The sequence below is a fragment of the Ambystoma mexicanum genome, chromosome 8 (assembly GCF_040938575.1).
Source record: "Ambystoma mexicanum isolate Mex_15411 chromosome 8, UKY_AmexF1_1, whole genome shotgun sequence".
Taxonomy (NCBI): Eukaryota; Metazoa; Chordata; class Amphibia; order Caudata; family Ambystomatidae; genus Ambystoma; species Ambystoma mexicanum.
The window spans coordinates 1,431,077,262-1,431,102,170 of record NC_090929.1 but is presented as its reverse complement, the minus strand read 5'-3'; the positions used below and the strand labels follow the sequence as shown (position 1 = coordinate 1,431,102,170).

The following is a 24,909-nucleotide window of genomic DNA, read 5'->3' as shown; positions in this document are numbered from 1 at the left end:
GCCGCCTTGGCCTCCTTGGCGACGACGGCGGGGACCCCCTTGCTTGCCGCAACCTCTGTAGGCCTCCTGGGAAGAGGAGCGGGCCGCCTGGCGGTAAGTGGAGGAGCCATCACTGGATCCTTTGGAGGCACCCTGTCTGCCTCCGGGGCTCCGAAAGGGCCGTCCCTGCTGAAGCACCCCAAGGGCCCGGGCCGTCTCCGAGTCAGTCTTGATGGCCTGTAGAGACTCATCCACCACCTTACCAAAAAGGTTGTTGCCGTTGAACGGCATGTCCAACACTCTGGTCTGGACGTCCTGGCGAAAGTCTGTCGCCTTGAGCCATCCTTGTCGTCGGAGGCAAACTCCGTTGCCCAGTTGGCGAGATCCGGTATCGGCAATGTCTGTTGCCACCGTTATGGCGTGATCCGACACCACCTCGCCCTCCTGCAGAATTTCTAGGGCCTCCGCCCTTTTGTCATCAGGCAGGAAATCTAGCAGGGGACCTATCTTGAACCAGAGCTCTCCGTCGTAGCGGGCCACGATTGCTAAGGCATTGGCCGCCTTAATCGTCGTCGCTGACGAGATGACTCGTCGTCCCATAGAGTCCAACTTCTTGCCCTCGCTGTCTGGCGGGGAAGTGGAAGTTGAAGCCGCCGGGCCCGCTGCCTTCTTAGCCGCTGCCGAGACGACCGAGTCCAGCGTGGGCTGGGCCCTGAGGCACAAGGGGGCGGCATCGGTGACTCTGTACTTCTTCTCGTACCTGTCCCTCTTGGCGGGTGTCGTGGCAGGGTTCTTGAGGACAGCAAGCCCCTCATCCCAGATGTCGTCGAGTAAAGGCACCGCGAGGACCGTCTTCCTCTTAGCCTCTCGCCGTTGGTACAGAAACCCCTCCTTTTTCTGTTCTTCAGGGCAGAGCTGGAAGAGCTGGATGCCCTGGTTATCATGGCGTGGAAAGAGCCAACCTCGTCGGCTGGGGACGCCCGCGGGGGGGGTGGGGTGACAATAGGATGTCCGCTGTGTCATCGCCGCCGTCATCGTCCGTCCCCGTCGCCGTATCCTCTCTAGGGTCCGGCGAGGGGGATGAGGGGTCCACCGGTCTCGCAGGCACGAAGGGCGGCGCGCTGTGGACTCTCCTCCGCTTGTTCGGAGGGCTTCCCGACGGGCCTGGTTCCGGCTCCTCCGTCGGGGTGCATGGTAATCTCGTCCTTATCTCGGTACATAAGGATTGGATTGGCAACAACATGGCCGCCGAGCTATCCTGGGGCTCGGGCAATGGCCGCGAAGGACGGGATGGCCGCACCACTGGGCCCTGTTCGTCGTTGCTATCTTCGATCACGTCAGCAGGGACCGTCCCCTGGGATCGAACCTCTCGTTGAGGCCTATGGACCTTTCGTTGAGGCCTATGGACCTTTCGTTGAGGCCTATGGACCTTTCGTTGAGGTCTTTCTCAGTCTCCACCAGTTCCTCCTCAAAGGCTGATTGAGTCTGTAATGGCCACCGGCCCCCCCCCCCTCTTTTTCAGCCGGGGCTTTCACGGGGGTCTTAGCGATGGGCTGGAAAGAGGATTCCCTCCGCGGCAGCAGGGATACTCTGGGCCTAGAGGCTGTTTCGATTGGCGTAGTCTCTCAGCCGGCTCCTCCAAGGTCGCAGCGACCACTTTGGCAGAGGCCTTAGCCGGGTGGATCAAAGCCCTCACCACCTTAGGTGCGACCTGGGCCTTCACCTTGGGGGGGTTAAGGGGGGGGGGGGGGGGGGGGGGGAGTGGGGTCAGCGCCTCGCTCCCCCTTCGAGATCGACTGGGTCCGCTCCAGCGGCCTACCCGGGTTCTCGGACTTCCTCTTCCCCGAACCAGAGCGCTGGCTCGTGGTCGAACGTGCCGGGGAAGTAGCGTCCTGCTTGGCAACCGAAGAGCCGACCTTTCGGCACTCCCGGACTCGCGGTGCTTGGCCTTCTGTTGGGCCCCCCGTCACCGGGGCGCCCTCAAAGGACTTAGAAGCCCGCTCAGACTTTTTCGCCTTCTCACCTGCTGTGCCCTTCTCCAGCCAGGTGGAGAGGCGGGAACGACGATCTTGTTTGGTCCGTTCCGAAAGGTTCTTGCAGAACGCACAGTCCTTCTCCACGTGCGTCTTGTCCCCATGGAGGCAGTAGAGACATTGCGAATGCTCATCCTCCTTTAAAACGTTATATAATCCGCATCCAGGGCAGTTCCTGAACAGCTTGAATCCGGGCGTCGAGCTCCCCTGGTCCTCGGCCATGTCCGTTGAGTTAGGCCGCAGATCTTCCGGAATCCTCCAAGAAGTGTAAACTCGACGAAAACTTCACCCTTGAAGGGCTAAGAAGAATTCCGAAACGGGTCCCCGTTATCGGAAGTAGAAACGGTGCAGCTTGAGGCTTGATTAAACCGAAAAAATGAGAAATTCTCCTGAAAAAGCGTGAAAACGAAGTAAAAAACTTGAGAGCTAAACACGAGGACTCCCAACACTTGAGCGTGTGGTAAAAATCTGAGGGTGGCTGCCAGAGGCGGGGCTTAGGGAGAGGGCAGTCATTGGCTGGGGGCAGTATGACCCAGAGATCAGTGATTGGTTACTACTAAGAAAGACAGATCAGAAACGAAACTGATACTGATTTTTTTCTTTACCGAGGATTCCCAGCCTGACAACGGGGAATATTCATGAGCATGTGAATCCATGCCAGACCCCATGCTGGAGAAGCAGTCTTAACTTTCATCAACAGACAGAAAACGACCACCTTATTATTGTCCCTTATCACCGGAAAAAAAAACATTTACAACAACACAGCTGTACAATTTGCCCCAATAATGCACTGGAAGCAGTTGCAAAAGCTCAAATCAACTTATTTTTAAAAATTCCTGCAAACATACAGCCCAATGTCATACGTGTCTAGAGGTAACAGTCTAACAGATCAATGTCAGAGTGCATATAGTTATTTATACTGAAAAGACAAGTGCTGTGTGCAATGAAAACAAAGGCAATGTGCAAAGACAAAAGAGCAAAATAAGCCCGTTACACAGACATTCTAGCATTTAACGCTATGCTGCACCCACCTGCTGATCTGTGATAGTCAAATAGGTTTTAATGGTGTCCAATACTGGCATCCTGTAAGTGATGCTTTCCCCAAAAGCAGGCTGCTGGCTGTATACATTGAACAAAATTGGCAAAAAATTCTTGGCAAATTTTCCCACTTCTATGCGGTCCGCTTCTATAACAAATGTACACAACAGAATTAGACGAGCAGCAAGTGAAGGAAAACCATGTTCAGTTTTACTATGTGCAGTCATACATTTAAGGTTGGAATGAACACTAATCTCAGATTTGGGTTAACTGAAAAGCAGGTGCAGCGGCAATTCAAGCTTTCCTAAAATAATCTCCTGCCTACTCCTGGAATCATTGCCTCAAACCAACAGACCACAGGTCTGCAACCTTCGCCTCTTCAGTTGTTTTGAACTACAAATCCCATGATCCACCACCATCTACTATGCATTTGTGGGTGATGGGAGATGCAGTCCAAAAAAATCAGGAGAGCCAAAGGTTGCAGACACCTGATCTAGAGACTCAATCCATGCAACAAATTTCTAAAGCAGAAATTGATTTAGATAATTGTCATAACAAGGAAGTGGACACATGATCACAAAACTAAATACTAATTAGACACTATACAGTTTGTACATAATCCATTCTTTTCACATGTTGCTCCTTCTGTACTACAACATTTCACATTCAAAATACAGGGTTGGACAGAACAAAAACCGATGGCTGAAGAACATATAAAAAAGCAAAACAGTGCCTTGCTCAACGTCAAACATTTATTACCCACAACTGTGCTACCTTGATGGAGCACTCAATGTAAAAATTACCATAATTAATTTACAGGAAGAAGTTTGTAAAGTTGTTTTTTGCTCAAAAGTCCACGTTCGGGACATTCTTCAGCGAAACTTTTGCCTACGCTTTTGTGAGATTCAAAATTCTCTAGTGAGCCTCATCCAGACCTCTCAGAAATCAAAACAAACGTTACTGCCTCCTTGGAAGCCCTTGCGACTCCCAAAGTGGCCAATACCAGGAAGATGCCTTGGTTCCAATACATTTCGAACCCAACGCCCACTTGAGATCAAGGCTGAGCAGCTAGGCTTAGAATATGGAGATCCAGCATTTGTTTTAAATTACAATGAATATTTTTAATTGTGCATTTTGTTAAGAAATTACAACCTTAAGCACATATGCGCTGAATATAAAAGATACAGTAAAAAAAATTAACATGTTATATATAATACATGCAATGCAATAAACTGCTCTCAAAGTAATACACGTATTATATGATACATCTTAATAAAAAAGAAAAGTGAAAGGAATATATGAACACAAAAGCTTGGCAAAACACCACATACAAACAGTTTGCCATCGAAAATAGGACGCTCGCAAAACAGTATTTAGACAGCTTTATTACAAGCACAGCTGTGCTGCCTAGGTTAGGAAAGCTCTCTCGTTTGGCAACTTCGCTCCATATTTTGTGTACCCCCAAACCTTTTCTTTTCTGAACCTGTCCTGACTTAACAGGGAAGTGAAGCCTCCTGCTTCACTCCCCTGGCCATTTGCTCATTTTGTTATTAGGTGTTGGGGACGGACCCCAGGTATGCCAGAGGGACACTTGAAGTCTGCTGACTTGCCTGGCCCAACACCCTCCCCCGGGATACACAGAGGACTCGGTCAACAGCAAGTTCAAACTGCCGTTTATTACAAACAAAATAAACAGGGATCAGCACAGAAGAGAAAATATTCATGCACATCTCACTCAGCTCCCAGGCTGGTTTTACTCCCAAATGTAGTCAGCACTTCGTCACAACTTGGGCCCTGCTCCAGAAAACCGATCGGCCCAACTGATTGGGTATTGAGTATTCCATTACCTATATAGGACATTATAGATGTTATTCTACAGGCCCTAGCATGTAAGGTGGCTGGCCTGTCCCATCCCCATGACGTTTATCTTCCACATTGTTGCAGAGAAATGGTCTCATCATTGGCCTGTGTCCCCCTTCCATGCACCCCTGGATACTAAACTGATTGGTCAGTGCTGTCGCTCCCAGGCCTGGGACTTGAACTAGCTCACAGCATGCTTCGCACCTCTTCAGGGTGATGGGAATGGATGTGTCTGCATTGTAACTTGTGTGTACCACATTTCGCTCATGAGAATTTGCCTCAGACGTTGCAACAAACATCGCTGTCTGTGCTTGTTTTCAGCTTGGAGCGGCTCGCTTTCCCACCATCGATCACTGTCTGCTTCGGCAGTGTCACGTGTTCAGAGACCACGAATTTGACCTTGTAGCTCTGATTTATGAGGATTTATTCATATATTCTGCAGCTGGTGCCTTTGTCGTCTGGGGATTGGAATTCAGGAAGGCAGGCTTCCCGATCCCTCTTCAGGGGGAAACTGATCAGTCACTTTGTTGGGGAGAATTTATCATTTCTGTGCCAATTCCCTTTAATTTTAGAGACCCCCAGCTCTTTTGCTGGACTCAGGGCTTTTTCATTTTTACTCCAGTAAGTGGGATTTTTTTTTCCACTCATGTGTTTTCCCGACTATGATTTTCTATGTTCCTTACTGTTGTGTGGAGCCTGGTAAACTCCATAGGCATCTGCTTTTGCATTGGGGGACAGCACCTTTTGTGCAGTGCCACTGAGAAGTCCCCTGGACTTCTCTTAACGCTTAACTACATTTTCTTGGGTGCACTACTGTTCCCAAGAATAGTAAGATGAGCCCCGTCTACTAGCCTGTGCTTTGTTGGTCCAGCACACAACACCCTATGTGGAGTGCTGGAGGGTTACATAGTAACTCCTTTAACCCATACCTCATGTACCATTCGGTTACACTAAGTCACTTGAATGGCTGGTGGCAGTGTTTTTTGTTTTACTAACTGATGACACGTATCTGCAGACTGATAGCTCAGCTGCAGTGTTGCACCCAAGTGTGACAATTTTTCAAAAAATGGCCCTGGTCTTTTTTCACCATTTGTTAGTTTCTTCTGGGATTTTACTCTCAGGTTTGAGTCCTTTGTGTGTTTTGCCTTTGGTGGCCTTCAGCCCTGAAGCCCACCCAGGCTCCAGTGTGTCTAGAAAAGCAGGAAGTGAGGGTGGGGGCTGAAACTTCAGTGTCCTTTGTCTCTAGGCGTGCTCGAGTGAAACCAGTTCCAATTGGATGGCTGCTGTGTGATTGAAAGCCTAGGGCTGTGAACGACTTGGAACTTACATAAAAAAGCGACGTTTTTGGGACTCACTGGAGGACAATATATGAAGCAGAAGATGAGAGAAGACGCCAGCAGCTCCCTGTTGGACCGCATAGTACCCAGTTAAGCCCTGCAGCGGTGCTGACCCAGTTTTCGAATAAACAGGGAAGACCTGTACGGGACGACTTCCTCCTCTAGGCTGGTGGAAGCAACTAGCCTCAAGACAAACTATTTTGGCGCAGCCCCCGACTTGCTGTGACTTTCCAAGGCAGCAGAATGTCAATACCCGGGGTACCTCGATCACCTGTGAGAACAAAGTATTCCAAAGTGCGAATCCGGCCAAAACTTCGTGGGGATCCAGAGATCCCTACAGAAATAGGAAATCCGCATCCAGAGTCCCCTCACCAGAGTCCAGGACCGAGGGATCAAGGAACTTCTAACCAGAGCTGTTCTCTCTTTGGCATTGAGAAAAAGGCACAAAAACCACAAAGCCGCTGAATCGATGGAAATCCATTGGTGCCGAGTCTCTCTCTCAAGAACTGCTGCAGGAGCCCACCAGATGTCCTCCATTTCGTCACCACGACCAAGGACCAGGAACAAGGGTCTGCTGCAGAGCATCCAGAAGGCATCCAGCTGTAACAACTTCAGTTCAAAAGGTACTGTGGGGGCTTGGGGTATATTATCCTTTTGCATTTGGGGTGCTTCCTACCTTGAGAGTGCTATGTAACCCTACTCTGGGTTAACCTCCACTTGCACTGGTCTTTCAGCCTGTGCTTTCTTGAAGGTGACTCTTGAGTTGCTGCGATTTCTTTTTGAACACTATTTAAGAAAATTAATTATAAGAATTGCATCAGAACTCCGACTTTGCCCATTGACTTTGGCTGGCCTGACTCCCTAAAGGCCTCCTTCTGAACCCATTGGCTTTGGCAGTGCTTGTTCCCTTACAGGTTTTAATTGTTGAACACTTGATGCTAGGATAAAATACTGCCTGCATCCCTTTGGGAGAATCTAACTGCTTTTATAGATTATAAGTCTGTTCAGATCTAACCCAAACCTTTCCCTCCTTAACTCAATGATGCAAAGGTGATACAAAATAAGTGTTAAACTGACCTCAAATGACGTCACCTCTGGGTGCTGGAACATGTGTAACACATGAATGAATTACTCACCTGCTTTACTGTTCACTTGTCGAATTGAATCCTAACTTGGGATTAAAGTTACTGCTTTTCAAAGAATGCTTTAAATATCTGTGTATAAATACATTATATAACTAAGTGTTTATTTGGACACCAGCATTTACTGATTTGAGTGTACAACTCTACAGCTCATTTTACCCCTCTTAAGATAAGCCTGGCTGTTCAGTCACACTACCAACTTGTGTAGTAAATGCCTATATTAAAAGGTGGGTTACCTAATACCAAGATAAGTCTTGTGTAGTCGCACACCAATTGGACTGCACTAATTCTTACCAAACACCCTTCAGACCATCAGTACTGGGAAACATACATTTGTATCACCCAGTTTTGGTTACTTTTACATGTCTAAATTGCATATGGTCTTTCCCCTTCTGTAATGGCTTGGCAGGTGAAGCACAAAGGTCTGGAGGGTTGCCCAGAGCAATGCCAGAGGTTAGGATTAATAGTAAACCTTCCAGCCATCACCTCTTGTGTTTGGCTATAGTCACCCCGAGTGTGGAAAAAGGTTCCCACTCACTCAGGAACATAGAAAAGGAATACACAAGTCCAGCAAAAAGTGCTGGGCGTCTCACCTGTGAAGGTGATTTGGCATATAAATGAAATACTAACCTAACAAGGACCTCTTTGGCAAGGGATCTTCTGGTTCCTGTGCTTTGGTTCTGCCCCTCAGTGCTTCAAGTGGTTCACCCCAATCTCTCTCTGCGGGACTCCCCTTTCCTTCAGGAGTATCTTCTTTCCCTTCCTTCGCTCCTTTTGACCTTCACATCCTCTGGGGACGTGGATAGTTTCCCCATCTCTTCAGGGGATCCTTGCTTTTGACCCTCTACCTCTCGGGGGTGGGGGGCTGCTTCTGTCGTGGGTTATCAGGATCTTAGCAAGGTTTTTCCTTTGCCCCTTTGTAGGCTTCACAGGCGGGTCATCTTTCTGGCTGTAGGGGTACCCCTTCTCCCTCGGTTAATCAGTTTCCGCAGTCTTTTTCTCAGGCTTCTCAAGCAGGTCAGCTCTTCTGCCCTTTCAGACTTAGTGGGGATACAGGGGATCTCTACTTCTCCCCATGGGTCAATCAGTTTACAGCTGCTTTTCAGGCAGCTTCCAGTCAGGCAGTGCTCCAGGGTAGTCCAGACACCTTCACCCAGGCACCAACTCCTCCTTTGGGATACAGTTCCTCTTCATTAAGCAGCGTCTGTAGAGAAGTACATGGAACTTGTCCCTGAGAGACCAGTTCAGAATCCGCTGGCACTGCTTTTCTAGCCAGACTCCTCACCCTGTTCTGTTGGTTGCTGATATATGGCATTTATAACACGCCTATACACAAGTGTTTCAAGGTGCGACGAGGCAAGGGGGTGGTAACAAAGGGAGTACAGACAACTATCTTACTAGGCCAGGTGTCATTCAGATCGCGAAAGTGCGTGGGAAGGGGGGGGAAGGAAGAGTGCAAGGGGGGGAAAGGGAGAGGAGAAAGTGCAGTACATGGGAAGTGGAATAAATAAGATAAATAAACACAAAAAACAGGCAAGTGCAAGGAAGTGCGGACAAAGTGCTGGAAAGGGGACAGAAGGGATACAGAAAAATAGTCCCCAAGTGCAGGAATTTCCAGGGAGGCAGTGCAGGTGGGCAGTTGACAGGGCCTGGGCCAAAGATCAGAAGGGTGGCCAGGTAACCAGTGCAATTTTGGTCCAGAGTTCAGCAAGTGAGGGGAGGAGAGAAAGAAGCAAAGATGAAGGTTTTGAGGTGTTTCTCCTCGAGTTTCAGGGAGGCAGGAAGGCTGTTCCAGAGAGAGGCCCCTGCCAAAAGGTGATCTGCCACCAACTCGTTGCTTGGAGAAGCGACTGACCCCGAGGGAGTTGGAGGCAGATGAGCGAAGAGCTCGAGAAGGAAGGTATTTAGGAAGAGAGTTGAAGGTATATCGGCCCCAGAAGGCCTTGTGTAGAATGCAGAGGGTTTTAAATGTAATCCTCGCAGCCACTGCAGAGATTTCAGTCCAGGAGAGATACGATCCCTGGGCTTGAGGCCAAGGACAAGTCTTGCAGTCCTGTTCTGTATAAGTTGCAGAGGGTGGAGAGTGGAGGCAGGAAGATTTAGATAGAGGCTGTTACAGTAGTCCAGCTTGGAGAGGACCATGGCTCTGGAGACAGTGAGCTTCTGGGGGGGGGGGGAAATAGGAAAGGAAAAATACCTCCAAGGAGGTGCAGCTGGTAGTGTGACCTCTTAGAGACGTCAGAGATGTGAGGGGAGAAGGAGAGTGCAGAGTCGAAGATGACCAAGGTTTTTTGCCCTGCAGGTGGGAGTGGGAGGAGGGCCAAGAGAGGCCGGCAAGAGAGCTCCAGGGAAGGAGGGAGTGGGTGTGCCGATGAGTAGAATCTCAGTTTTACTGGCATTAAGGCTGAGGTTGTTGACGGCACACCAATCCTGGACGGCAGGCAGACAGTCAGAGATGAGGGAAGGAGAGGAGGCAGCCAAGGGAAGCCTGAAAATGAGCTGGGTGTCATCCGCATAGCACTGAAAGTTGGGACAGAGTGGCGATGCGGTGGGCAAGGAGTGCCAGGTATTGGTTGAACAGCCAGGGAGAGAGGTTAGATCCCTGGGGGACACCACAGGTAGAGAAAAAGATGTCGGAGAGGAAGGACCCAAGTTGGACGTGAGAGGGTCGGTCGGAGAGAAAAGAAGTCAGCCAAGCCAGAGCCAGACCAGGGATACCCAGGTTGTCACGGAGACGGTTGAGCAGGATGGCATGATTGACAGTGTCAAAGGCAGAAGAGAGATCAAGCAGGATAAGACCGGAAGGGGTGTTAGAATCGAGGTTGGAGAGGTCCTCACGTATGATCAGGAGAGCAGTTTCCGTGCTTCTGGCAGCTCTGAAGCCAGACTGATGGTCATGAAGACAACCAACAGATTCAGCATGGAGATTGAGTTGGGAGATGGCCAGTTTCTCCAGGAGCTTGCCCAGGAAGGGAGTTATGGAGATTGGGCGATAGTTAGCCGGGCAGGAGTGGTCAGTAGAGGGTATCTTAAGAAGAGGGTGCAAACGGGAGTGCTTCAGGGGGGGAAGGGAAGACTCCAGTGGCGAAGGAGTGATTTCAGAAATCCACCAGGGCAGGAGCTAGGAAGTCGATGTGATCCTTAATAGTTTTGGAGGAACAGGGGTGAACCTGTTTCGACGAGACTTTCATAGATCGGACTTGTCTAGAAACCTTGTCTGGAGAGAAAAGGGAAAAGGTAGAGAAGGAGGGAGGAGAGGTGGCTGCAGAAGGGCCAGAGGAAGAGCAGGGAATAGCAGGAGGGGGGTGAGAGGAGGAGATTGAGGACAGGATGTCCTGAGTTTTAGAAATGAAGTGAGGCCAATGCTGTACAGAGGGCCTGGGAAGGGACAGGAGAGATAGACTGCGGCAGGATTGGCCAGTTCCTTGCAGATTTTAAAGAGTTCAGCCGAGTTGTTAGATGCCGCAGAGACGCGGGCTTGGATATGAGCTCTCTTCTTGGTGAGGACAGAGAGCCGGTATTGCCTTTGCAGCAGGCCAGTTTGTCAGAGGATCAACTTGAAGCACGGCATTTCCACTCGGCAACCCTGCACTTACGTTTTAGGCTGACGAGGTCTGAGTCGTACCAGGAGCTGCACTTGGCTTTGGGCCAAGTATCAGATATAGCAGAGTGGAGAGGGCTGTGTCAGGGTGAGTCAGCCGGTGGGTGGGGGGGTGGTTGGGAGGAGGCGAGAAGGTGGCAGCAAAAGCCTCAACTGACACACGCTTCAAGGGTCGGGTGACCGAGAAGGTGGGTGGCAGTGACGGAGGTGGAGGTGGGAGGAGAGGAGAAAGTTGTCACGCCAGAGGGGAGAATAGTGAGGGAGAGGAAGTTGCAGAGGTCGCGAAAGAGTTCAGAGGGGGGACAGGAGGCATCCAGGTCGAAGTTGAAGTCTCCGAGGAGGAGGAGTTTAGTGGTTGAGGCTAGGAGTGAGGAGGAGAGGTCCACCCACTCAGAGAGGAAAGAAGAAACCTGACCAGGTGGCCGATAGATAGTAGCCACAGTAAGGGAATGGCTAGGCGAGAGAGAGGCTGCAGACGAGGCATTGGTGGAAAACCCTGCTTGCAGTATTGGCTGGCAGGTGCGGTGGGTCAGAAGGAGGAGACCAACTCGGACTTCCATATTGAACTGATTTTTATTTAATGCAAATAGAAAAACGCCTAACTTACCCCAGCTATAACCTATAGGGTTCCCTACCTAGCAAAACTAACTAGGGTGCTTGTCCAAAAGAAAAGTCAGTCTATTGTCCAAAAGCTAATATGGCCTGACCCTACCACTAACACAACTAAAAGGCACAGGAGAATGACTCCCTTCTCCTGTGGGCTGCTTTCTCAGCAGATTCAGTTAGAAACATATTTTTAGGTAGTTCTTGGTTATCACTTTTATCCAGTCAGCAAGTTCAATTAGTGTGCTCTTTCACCTTTCCTTCTCTCTTGACCTTTTGAGGTCTTATTGATTTGGTTTTCTCTCAACTGCAGCACTCTTTATTTTTTCCTTATTAAACAGACTTGAAAGTCACTCTTGTTTAAGTGTTCTGAGAAACCCGAGAGTATCCTCACTCCTACTAAATCCGCCCCCCCCCCATCCCCCCTGCCTCACCTAGATCCTCTTCTCAGGTGGCCAAGGAAAGGCCTTCACTTTTAGATCCCGGCCCTCGGGCTGGGAAAGCAAGGGAGGATCAGCTGGGTGGAGGGTCCTTGGGGAATGGCAGTGGGGTACACAGGCAAGACACAGTACCCCCCCTTTCCCATTGAAGACAAATCTAAGCCTCCCCCATCCTTTATAGGCAATTGTACAACATCTCCCCTCATTTTCCCAAACTTTACCAATGAGCGTAGGTTACTAGGAGTAATGAACACTAGTAACACCTTTCACCACTCTAGTACTGGGATAAGGAAGATGCCAGCCAAGTACTGTGAAGGTCAGGCATGTCCCTTTAACTATGGTCAGACAAGTACAATTGGGAGCTTACACCTGCAACCTGTCAAGTGTATAAAAGGAGACCAAAGAAGCAACAACGAGCAACTTGGAGTCCTGTTTGACAGAGCCCAACAGGGGACCCTTTTCGAAGAGGAGGTGGCCACGGTGGGACCTGAGAGGAAGCCAGCTGAAGTCCCAAAAGACCTGTGGAGCCCAGAGCGAGGTGGACGTTCCACTGCTAAAGGTGCGGGAGCCTCCTTGATTGGGAGAAAGCAGCAGGGTCTGCGGGAAAAGGAAGACATGTGTGTCCGGGAAAGAAGAGCAGAGCTGTCAGCGTGTGCTGGGAAACACCCAGAGTGCAAGTGGGGCTTGCAGAGACCAGCCGCGAAGCAGCAGATCTGCCAGAGGGACGCAGAGGACCAGTGAGCGCAGGGGAATGGTACTTGAAGCCGGGGCACTCATAGGGGCTACGCACGAGTAACAAAGTGCTGTATGAAGCAAAACTGAATATCGAACTAAATGAAAACGTGAAGCAAAGTTAAATTAAGCATATTGAACACAGAGTTGAATGAAACTTTGTGGGCAAAGTGGTTAGCTAATGAAAGCCAAAAGAAAAAATGCCCATCTGAAAACAACCTATGAGAAAGAGTGCAAGTGTGAAAGAGTGCGACAGAAAAGTGGGAAATCAATAAGACCACCACAATGCGAACTATATGAATGGGTACAGTGTGGCAAGGCCAAAGATTGACATAAGATGTGCAACACATGGCAAAGCCAAGAGGCTGAGCAATACATATGAAACAGGTGATGGTGCCGGAAACACGAGAACAACTGAAGAATAAGGAAAAGGATATTACATCAAATATTCATTTTATTTTGTTATAAATTGTAAAAAATCTTTAATTAGTTCATTTTATAAAAAACATCCTATATAGCAGACATTCATACATTCATTCAACTAAAACAGCTCTAAAAATAGTGCATTTGCATTTTTAAAGAGAATGTGAAGCAAATGCAACTGTTCAATTGTTTGGATAAAAAATTACACTTTCAACAAAGAGAATTAATGCGATCAAAGGAGAACAATCAGGTGAACAGATACAATTTCTGTATATGGGAATGTAAACAACACTTCCAATGTTCAATAATAATGGTTCACTCCAGACAAAAATTATTGACTATTAGTGCCCAGACTATTGATGCCAATACAGAGATATTGTGAACATAAAACATCCCTCAATGTCAAAAGGATAAATCTCCTTGGCTTTGTCTAAATGAAAAGTCGGCACCGTCTGTCTCTTATTGAGGCCAACTTCGTAGTGATGAAGACAGAAACTGAAGCTGCCGTAACGTCCCTTCTATGTAGCAGTTCCTACTCTGCATACGAAACCGCTTCTTGCGCAGAATGACCGTCGCCAACGATGAGTCCCGGCAGACTGAGGAGTCCTCAGTCTGCCGGGACTCATCGTTGGCAGAGCTGTATCTCCTAAGCCTCCTTTTGGAGGAAATTCCCACGAGCAGAACCTCTTGCACTTCCGGATGACACTGGAGCGAAGAGATCCACTTGAGGGGTCCCCGAAATGGCAAAGATCTCCAGGAGAATCTCCTGAGCAACTCCCACTCTTGAGAGATCGCGCTCTGCCTGCTCAGAGCGTCCGCCGTCACGTTTTCGTCTCTGGCCAGATGAACTGCCGAGATCGAAACTTCCTGCTGGATTGCCCAGAACCAGAGCTGCATTGCTTCCCTGCACAGAGGAAGTGACCCTGCCCACCCCTTTTTGTTGAGGGAGTGCATGGCCACCGTGTGGTCCGTCAGGATCAGCACATTCTTCCCTCGCACAGTGGGCAGAAAATCCTTCAGGGCTAGCCTGACGGCCCTCAGCTCCAACAGATTGATATGGAGTCTGGACTCCGACAGAGACCAAGACCGCCGACTGAACTCATTGGCATGAGCACCCCATCCCGTGAGGGATGTGTCCGTTACGATCATCACCTTCGGCCAGGGTAGCCAAAATGGGGCCCCCTTCATCAGATTGTCTTCGACGGCCCACCACAGAAGGTCCTGGGTGAACGAGGAAGGCAACTGAACAGGGTCCGACATCCTACCGGAGGACTGAGACCACTGGAGCTTGAGTGCCCATTGCAAATATCTCATGCGCAACCTGGCCTCTGGCACCAGAAGAATGCAGGATGCCATGAGGCCGAGTAATCTCAAGAACTCGAACGCTGGGAGACTCTGGGCAAGCTGAAACTTGTGCACTATCTGCGGAATGTGATGAGCCCTCACCTGGGGAGGAAAACACTGCCCCAGGGACGTGTCGAGCACTGCTCTGATGTACTGGAGCCTGAGTTGGTGTCAAATGGGACTTCAAGTTGAGGGAGAAGCCCAGCTTGTGGAGGGAGTGGCAGGTGACTGACAGATGATCCAGGACTTGCTCGGGAGAGTGAGCCCTGATCAACCAATCGCCCAGGTAGGGGTAGACGTGAATCCCCCCTTTCCTGAGGTGCGCTGCCACCACTACCATGAGCTTGGTGAAGACCCTCGGGCGGATGTCAATCCGAACGGCAGGACCAGGAAACTGAAAGTGCGAGTCGCCAACCGCGAACCTCGGGTACTTCTTGTGCTTTGGATGTATCGGCACATGAAAATAAGCGTCCTTGAGGTCAAGAGACACCAACCAGTCCTGAAGTTGAAGGGCCTGGAGGACTTGAGAGAGAGTAACCATCTTGAACTTGTCGTTGTCCTTCCTGAGGAGTCTGTTCAAACCGCGCAAGTCCATGATGGGTCTCAATCCCCTCGTCTTTCTTGGAAATAAAAAAATAAGGGGAATACCATCCCTTGTTCCTCTCCGCTACAGGCACCAGTTCTATGGTGCCTTTCTCCAGCAGGGATTGAATTTCCAGCGCAAGGAGCGGATCCAGACTCTTCAAAGAGGTTCCCCGGTGGATTGTCTTGAGGCCTCTGCTGGAAAGGAAGACAGTAGCCGTGGGTTATACCCTGGAACACACTACTGTCTCCCAGGGCATGTAAAGTCACCATTGGCTTTACTAGTCCCAAATTATGAACAGAAACCAGTACAAACCATCATATTGTGGACGTACTGGTCGGGGCAATTCGATTGCCCCTGGGGTCTGTTGTTCGAGGGGGCATGTCTCCGTCCCCCCTGATCGAGTTTTGGCTGGTGGCAGTGGATACTACTTTTTATATTCGACCGTGAATATATCTCTATGGGATTTTCCCATTGTTCGAGACTACCAACTTTATTTAATTCCTATAGCCTCGAACATACCGCCGGTTTATTTATTTAATATTAATTCACCGGTTGTCATTTGCCAGAACTCCATTCTAAAACGGCGTTTGTGTTCTCTTCTGTGACTCCAACCCAAGTCGAGCCCTTTGTTCCACTTTTTGGCAGGCTTCTCCACAGAAGCCTCCAGAAGTGGTGCCACTCTGGGTACCACATGGGGTGCGGTAGGGGGTTTAGGCACCCAAGACAGTTGCCTTGGCAACTCAAGTCGCACTCTTGTGTGATTGGCCCAAGTGGTGAGCCGGCCGGCTCACCACTTAGCATGTTTGATTGACAGCTAGGCTGAATGAATGGGGGTTTGCTGCATAAAAGCAGGGCTTTGGGGCTGGAACTTCAGAAGTCGCCACAGGACCAAAGAATCCGAGGAGGGAGAAGCTGAGCTGACCTGCAACAACGACACCACCGGTGGAGCCCTGCTGAACCGTCTCACCACTTTTCCCGACGACAGTAGATCTCCAGTCCGGAGAGTCTTCTTCCTTTGACTGGTGGGGATAACCAGTTTTGCCTTTTCACCTTCCTGGAGCATCTCATGGTCGCCTTGCCCGTGCCAAGCACCCCGGCAACCGGAATACCACGGTTTACCACTACTGCGAATAGAAGGGTAGTACCTTTTAACCGAAGAACTCTGCGGCTGGTTTCTTCCTTGGCAGTGCAACGACCTTCATCTTTCCTCCACGGCGAGACCTCCTCTTCCTCTGGACGAAACACCGACTTGCACCCGCTGCCAGGAACAACTGCCCCCGGTGGAGCTTCCTTCCCACTTAAGGTACTGTGTCCCACCTGGCTTCCCTTGCAACAGATCGTTCGGGGTGACAGTAAAGCCTCGACTTTCTAACCTAGGCTGGCCTGGGACAACCTAGCTAACTTTTCTTGACTTTGATTTCATTCTTTGTGTGCGAACTATCTACAAGACTCTTTGGGCATTACCCCACTGTGTGAACCTGGACCCCTTCTGCTTGCTCTATCCAAGAGTGGGCCTTGCAATTGACTTCCTTGCTCTCCAGTAGAACTCTGCCTATCCTGCCTTACTGTGGTGCTTTTAAAAGTATTGAAATTTGTGCGCTTCCATAACTCTGCCTTTTTCCCTCCCTTTTTAATAACTTAGAGTACCATCTTATGTTAAGCGCTCACCTCGGTCTGAAAATAAGTGGTGTTTCTCATAAAGACTTGTCTAATAAGTAATTAAGGATGTATATATATATAATAGTGACTGTGCTGAATTTACTTACCTCTTTGTGCTAGTGTAATCTGCAAGTGTGTCTTTAAATAAATAACTATATACTTTTACACCAAAGCTCTGGCCAGTGTTTGCTTGTGCTACTGTATCTCTGTACCTATTGTGTATACTCTGCATACTGCCTAACTCTTCTTGAGGGAAGTCTGACTGCTCAGCCACAGCTACCAAGTGAATCTGTGTGGTACAGACTGCTACCAAGTGGGTTTACTGCCAAACACCTGTAGTCTTAAATCTTTTGCAGTGGTCCCTAAGGGAACTGCACAGGTTTCTGCCTAACATGCACCACCAAACTCTACGGAGTAGGGTGCTTGGTCAAGTAGCAGGGGTCGCTACTGGCTGGGCGATATTTTCACAGCAAAGACTTGCCCACTGCCGGGAGACTCCCCGGAGCAGTCCAAGACGCCGCCACCCTCCTCTGTAGAGCCATATGGAACGGCAGTACCGGGTCAGTTGGTGGACCTTGGTCGAGGATATCCGTAAGGTCATCCTGAAGAAAATCCCCTGGGGGAGCAGACCATCCCAAGTACACAGTGACCCTGGACATAAGGCACCGGTACGAGGAGTCGGCATGAGTGCCATGCTCAGGCCTACAAAACTCCACCTCCGGAGAGGTGTCCAGCCCACTGGCATCGTGCAGGGACTGCCGCAGGCCCTCAATTTGGAGAATGGCCCGAGAGAATCTCGTCCGGCACCGTATCCGGAACCATGCCATCATCAGAGCCCTCATCCACCTCTGAAATAAACTCAAGCTGGCGGTAAGAAGGCACAGAATGTGGAACAAAGCCATGCTGGACCTTTGCGAGAGCCTTTCTAGGTGGTTCCACTGAGCCCCGGGGAACCCGTGTCGAAACAGCCTCGAAAGGCATCGAATGAACCAGCGTCGAACGAGGTGCCGACAGTCCTTGAGGCCAGAGCCCCGAGCGTGTCCCGACAGCCTGGGTGCGGATGGAGTAGACTACTAAGTCATAGGCGGGGCCTGGAAAGAGTCCGTCGACGACCTTGGCGCCACCGGCGTCGACGTCTTCCTCGAAAACACCACAGGTGCACACGGTCTCGAGCGCGTCGAGGACCGGGACCTGGAACGGGCATGACGAGAACGATTCCCCCTTGTCCGAGCGGGATCTCTGCCGCAAACCGTGCCGACCACCCGAGCCCGAAGGCGTGCGAGCGGTGTCTCGACCGATCACGACCGACCCCACTCGGAGGCGCAGACGGACCAGTGCCCTGCGATTCGAGAATCTCCAACATTTTCTTCCCGAAGGAAGCCCTTTCCTCGGGCGTCGCATGCTTGGTGGGGTAAGCGACCCGCCGACGGGCGGAGTCCTCGGATGAGGACGGGTAAGGCAACCGATGACGGCGCTTCTTGGAGTGCCTCGAAGAGGCAGAGGAGTGGTGGGACCGACTCCGGGACCGAGACCCACTGGACTTCCGACGAGGAGAGTCGCCCCTCGAATCGTCCGTTGAAAGCCCCGCAGACCTCAGCTTCCGTGGCTTGGACACCTTACCTACCGATAACTTCTTGCGCTCCCGCAAGGCTTGGACGTGAGCGGCTGCCAGTCGACAGTCATCCATGTTATGGGCCTCCCCAAGGCACCAGAGGTAGGCGTCGTGCGAGTTCGTTACTGACATCTTGGACCCACAGTCCCTGCACTTCTTAAAGCCCGGACACGGTGTGGAAGATGAGGTAGACATCTTCACAAAGCTAGACTTCACAATACGAACAGGTTCGAAGAACCGAGAAAGAACAGTAACTCCAAAGAGTCGAGGCGCGCCGCGCTCTCCGAAGCGAACACATTCGTGGAAAAACAGAACTGAGGCTACGGGCGTCGTGCATCCTACTTATAACATCCAGTGACGTCGGAGGAGTTCCTCGAGGGTGGCGTATCAACGTCATCGACGCAGACGCCGAAGATTTTCCAAAGCAACACAGCTGTGGTGATTACTGTCAGATATGGAACACAGAGGACCCAATCCCCTCGAAATAGTAGATTTGGAAACTAAATCTCCTTCTCTTCCTGCCGCCACCGAGACATTGCATTGATTAGTCTTTCTCAGTGGTCTAGTAATTTCCATATAAAACATGACCGCTCTGCGCACATCAAGTGTGTGCAGGCTCTTTTCTCCCAAGTTTTATGAGTTTTGAAAGAACGTTGGTAGCTCTATAAACTGGTTGACATGGAATTTTGAAATGAATTTCGGTACAAACCTAGGGTGCGTGCCTAGAACTACCTTATCTTAGAACTGTTACAAAGTGATCTAGTATAGAGAGCGCTTGTAGTTCACTTACTCTCCTAATGGAGGTGATCGCTATTAAGAAAGCAGTTTTAAGAGTGAGGTTCTTAAGTGTTGCTTTGTGCATGGGTTCGATGGGGGAGCCCATTAGCCTGGTTAGTACAACTTTCAGGTCCCATCCGGGAGCTGGGTTAGATATAGGAGGGTGGATCCTCTTCACTCCCTCCATGAAGGTTTTAATAACTGGAACTTTCCACCATGACACCTTATGTTGAGACGTGACGTAGTGTATGTGGAGAATGCAGCTAGGTGAACTTTAATAGAATTAAAGACTAATCCTGAGTCTAACAAGTGAGTCAGGTATAGAACAATTTGTGTGGGAGAGCAGTCAACGGGGTTGATGCTTTTAGCCCTACACTAGATGATGAACCGTTTCCACTTGCTAGAGTAGCAGTAACGAGTGTTCGGTTTCCATGCCTCTCTAAGGATGTCCATGCATCTCTGAGGGAGCTGCAAATGTCCAAATTCTATGACATCAGGAGCCAGGCTGCTAAGTTCAGGGTCTGTGGGCATGGGTGCAGCGTTCTGCCCCTGTCCTGTGACAGCATGTTGTACGGGCAGGGTAGTTTCACCGGAGGAGACAGTGTCATCTCCATCAGGTGAGCGAACCAGGGTTGCGGGGCCTACATTGGGGCCACTAGTATCATGGTAACTGGTTCTTCATGCATCTTGTGCACTATCTTGCTGAGAAGGGGAGTCGGGGGGGGGGAGTGGGGGGGAAGCAAACAAAATTCCCTGACCATGTTATCAAGAGACCGTTCCCCTTGGTGCGGTTCTGGGGTTACCTGGAGGCGTCATCTTGGCATTGGGTGTTCTCCAGAGTTGCAAACAGATCTATTTCTGGGAAGCCCCATTCTGCGAAAACATTGGAGACGATGTCTTCTTGTAATCGCCATTCGTACTCTGCGGGCAGAGGGAAGTTTCTGCTGAGTTTGTCTGCCAGAAGATGGAGTTCCCCTGGTACATGTTGAGATAACAGGAACATGTGTCTGAGAGCCCACTTCCAGATGTTCTGGGACAGCTTGGACAGTCCTGGAGAGTGAGTGCCCCCTTGCTTGTTCAGGTAGTACATGGCTGTGGTGCTGTCTGAGGACCAGCACTGCCTTCCCTTGAAGGTGTGTCTGGAAAGCCTTCAGTGCTTCCAGCAAGCCTTCAGTAGTTCCAGCAAGTTTATGTGTTTGGACGCTACACTCGTGTGCAGTCTGATGCGATAGGTGAGTGCCCCATCCTGTGAGGGATGCGTCTGTGGTTAGAGTGGCTTCCACTGCGGGGGTGGCGAATGGTTTCCCCATTACAAGGTTTTCCTTCGACCACCACCGCAGCGAGAGAACCAGGGCCTGAGAGACTACCACTAGATTGTCCCATTGTCCACTGGCCTGACACCACTGGCTGTTGAGCCACTCTTGCATTGGACGCAGGCGAGCTACCAAATAAATACATGACGCCATCATTCCTAGCAATCGCATGGATTCGCGTACCGTCACCTCTCAACCAGCTACATATTGAGTGATCTGAAACAGTATATTTTGGACCCTCTCGTTGGAGGGGAAGTCAAGGCCGTCCTGTGTTCGAATTAGAGCCCCTAGGAATTGCTCGACTTGGCTGGGGTCTAGGCTGGACTTCTTCTCGTTGATGGAGAAGCCCAGTTGGAACAAAAGGTCCACAGTCTTTTGGGTATTTGAGAAGCAGGTCTCGTAAGAATCCCCTGTTATGAGCCAATCGTCAAGGTAAGGGTATACTGGAATGGACAACCTGCGCAGGTGGGCTGCTGCCACTGCCAGTACTTTCGTGAATACCCTTAGCGCTGACGCTATGCCGAAGGGTAGCACTCTGAACTGGTAGCGTTTGCCCTCCATCATGAATCTGAGGTATTTTCTGTGCGCTGGCAACATTGAAATATGAAAATATGCATCTTTCATGTCCAGTGTTGCCATGTAATCCCCCTGTGAGAGCAGGGTAATTACTTCCTGCAAAGTCACCATACGAAATTTTTGAGGTTTTACAAATTTGTTTGCTGGGCGAAGATCTACTACAGGGCACATGGTTAAATCCTTTTTGGGTACACGGAAGTACACTGAATAAATACCCTCCTTTACCTGTGATAGAGGCACAACCTCTATTGCTCCTTTTTCTAGTAGCAGTTCGACTTCTTGAAGAATGGCAAGGTATTCCGGTGATGGGCGTCTTCCCCTTGGGGGTCTGAATGTAGGGGACCGACTGAATTCGATGCAGTAACCACGGGCTATGGTTGACAGTACCCAGCGGTCTGTGGTTATTCCCTCCCATGCTAGTAGAAATGTTAACCGGCCCCCGACCTGAGATGCATGGGAGGAGACCCGAACCTTCGGGTCATTTGGTGTTGGTAGCCGGGGAGCCTCTAGGAGTGGGGCCCCGACATCTTCCCTTGCCACGACGTTGTCCTCTGAGCATATTGTCCGCTGGTTCCTTGAGTGGAGGACCAGTTGCCTGCTGAGGAGTACTGTTGGTGGTGGTGGTGGTGGTGGTGGCTTTGTCGTTGGCCACGAAAAAGGAGTCTGTTGCCGTAACCTTGCTTATTAGGAGGTCTTGTGATCTGATCTAGAGTCTTTAGGGTATCAAATTCCTTCTTAGCTGTTTCCAGTGTGTCGTCCACCGCCTTACCAAGCAGGTTTGAGTCCTTAATTGGTTTGCTAATGAGGGACGCCTGGGTTTCTGGCTTAAAACCTGAGTTCCTGAGCCAGACATGACGCTTGAGAAGTACCCCCTGGACTAATGACCGTCCAGCTGTCTCTGCAGCATCTAGCGTGTTTTTAATGATGCTCTGGTTTACCCGAGTACCTTCTGTCAGAGTGGCTAACAAACAGGTTCGTAAGGGCTCAGGGACTTCGAGGCCTTCGCGTAACTTTCCCCATTGGGCATCAGCGTAGCTTGCCAGCAAGGTATTGTTATTGGCAATTCTGGTGGAGAAAGCTACTGAGGATGTAATAGTTTTTCCCAAGGCATAAAGCTTCTTTCCCTCCTCGTCTGGGGGTGCTTCGCTAGTAGATAGCGAACCTCTGCCCTTTTCCTTGTGGTGGTTACTACCAAGGAATCAGGTATTGAGTGACCCCTAATATATAAGGGGTCTGATGGTGAGGGACTAAAAAGTTTCTCAATTCTTGGGTTGATCCCTCTAACCAATGCAGGTGTTGATAAAGATGGAATGAGTCATCTTTTGACTGAGGCGAGAAGGGGAATGGCCTGACTAGTAGGTGGTTTCTCCTTAATTATTTTTTCCACAAAGTCTCTCTCTGGAGTAATTTCCCCTGTATCAATTTCAAAATGTGCTGCTGCCTTACGTAGCAGTGCATTGAAAGTGGGCTGGTCATCCACAGGTGACAGGTTTCTGACTGGTGTGGTCTGAGAAGAGGACAGATCCAGAACGTCAGGGTCTGTTGATGCCCCTGGAGAATGCCAAGGTTGTGAGCCACCTATGTCTGGGTCTTCTTCGAAGCCCTTTCCACCCATGTCTGGGAATTCTTCAAAGCCCTCTACAGGGTCTTGTAGATCCTCATTATTTAGGCACTCTTCATCCTCTTGAAAGTGAGTGTCCTATTCAGTGAGGTCCTATGTATCAATATCCTCTTGAAGTGGGTCAAAGAGTCTTGGATATTTGGCCCTAGGGTCTTCATGATTTATCTCCCTTGGCCTCTTGGGTGTAACGTGTTCAGGGGTGGAAATGAACCTATCTAGTTTGTCCATACACGATTGAAATCTTTCCAAAGTCCACTGGGCTAACCCTTAACGGTCTGGAGGCGCAAAGGGGTGCTCTTCCACCTGTAGCCGTCGAGATCTCTCCCATAGCATGGAGGATATACTCCCCTCGCTCTGAGAAACCTTCTTGTGGGTGCGACACTGGGGGTGTATCTCTAGGTCTTTCTTTCGATTTGGGGGGGGGGCGGGGTGGAGGTTCCGGCATACCTTCCGTCTGTTTCAGCGTTTCCCTGGCCTTGTGAGCGGAAGTCGGCGACTCCCTTGCCGTCCGTCTCGGAGCATCAGTGGAGACTATTCTAGCCAAGCTTTCTACGACTAATCTGTCCGAGGGCTGGTCATGCAGTTTGTCAGTGCCGGGACGTTTTCGCCGACAGTCGCCCTTACGAGGCATGTTGTCTGGCGTTTTGGTGGTAGCGTCCTTAGTTGTGGACAGCCCAGTCGCTAGTCGCGCATGCAGGGTGGGCTTGCGACCCTTACGGTCGGCGGAGGCTGCCTGTAAATCCGGCGTCTCCGTTGGCGCTAGGGCTTTCTCCGACTTAGTCGAAGGAGGGCTGTGAGTTGTGTGTTTAGTTTTTTGCTTTCCATGTGCATAAGCCGAACCTGTCTGGGCCAGGGACAGACACGGAGGACCGGGAGTGCTCCTTAGAGAGGTTGAAAACCTCTGATACGGAGATAGCGTTATCACTGTCCCCCTCGTCAGATTTGGCGGCGGCGGGTGAGGAATCAGCCATTGACATAGCGTAGACTGCCCACCTCTTGACCCTGTGGTCCTTTAAAGTTTTTGGGCGAAGGAGTTTACAGGCTGCACAGCCGTCCTCGCTGTGGTCGAGGGGTAAGCAGCGGTTACACCGCTTATGCTTATCCTTCCACGTGACTTTGCCGTTACGAGGGCAAAAGCTAAAAGGAGTCCACTCCATAGCTGAGGATACAAAAATAAGTGATAACGACCCCGAAGGAAAGGGGGGTGAAAGAGAAAGGCATTCTAAAAGGAAACAGAAGTGTCCCCACAACCCCCGCTCTCCCGACTGTGTAGGCTGGCGAGGCCAGGCCACGTGTTCGGCAGCGTCGATAGGATTGCCTCTGTCGAAAGCACCGCCATCAAAGATCTTGACTCGCCGGGGAAGTAGCTTAGCAGTCGAAGGAGGGCTGGGGGCATTTGTATTTAGTGATAACTGACAAAAAACGACCAAGGGTCAAATAATTGGTAATGGCAATGTCTCTTACGAGCTCCGCATAAGGCGACGGTATTCTGGGCGGAAAAAAACAATCCGAGGGACCTCGACGCATGAGGGATTTTGGGTACACTACACGTCACTATAGGGATAGTATTACAGACACGCCTATGTCGACGTCCCCTTTTCGACTACGAAAAACAAAATGCATTACTCTGCAGTGACCACTGGATGTCCGACTATGCACAGCATGCAATTCAAAGCAGATTAACAAACATCAGAACATTAGTTACAAGTAAGGAACAAGTTACTTACCTGTAACTGTTGTTCTCCAGCATGGGTCTGGCATGGATTCACATGCTCATGAATATTCCCTGTCGTCAGGCTGGGAATCCTCGGTAAAGAAAAAACCAGTATCAGTTTCGTTTCTGATCTGTCTTTCGTAGTAGTAACCAATCACTGATCTCTGCGTCATACTGACCACAGCCAATGACTGCCCTCTACCTAAGCCCCGCCTCTGGCAGCCATCTTCAGATTTGGTAGCATGTGAAGTGGCAGTATGACCAAGTGAAGAGCCGCAGAGGGGGAGGCGGGAGGGTTCGCATGTGAATCCATGCCAGACCCATGCTGGAGAACAACAGTTACAGGTAAATAACTTGTTCCTTCTCCAGCATGGGGTCTGGCATGGATTCACATGCTCATGAATAAAGAATACATAGCAGTACACACATGCACAACCACGGGAGGTGGCAAAGGCTCAACATTAAGCATCACATCAAACTCAACATTAAGCATCTTACCTCCTCAGCAGGCTCACCTCA

At 50.1% G+C, this 24,909-nt stretch overlaps 1 protein-coding gene across 1 annotated transcript in view; it reads right to left on the bottom strand.

The window, feature by feature from the left end:
- Positions 1–24,909, bottom strand: part of RRP12 (ribosomal RNA processing 12 homolog) — a 1,372,062-nt gene that overhangs the window by 790,614 nt on the left and 556,539 nt on the right. Inside the window, exon 18 of the mRNA XM_069611582.1 lies at positions 3,044–3,198. Within this exon, the coding sequence (XP_069467683.1) occupies positions 3,044–3,198 (155 nt within the window). The remainder of the gene's footprint in view (positions 1–3,043; positions 3,199–24,909) is intronic.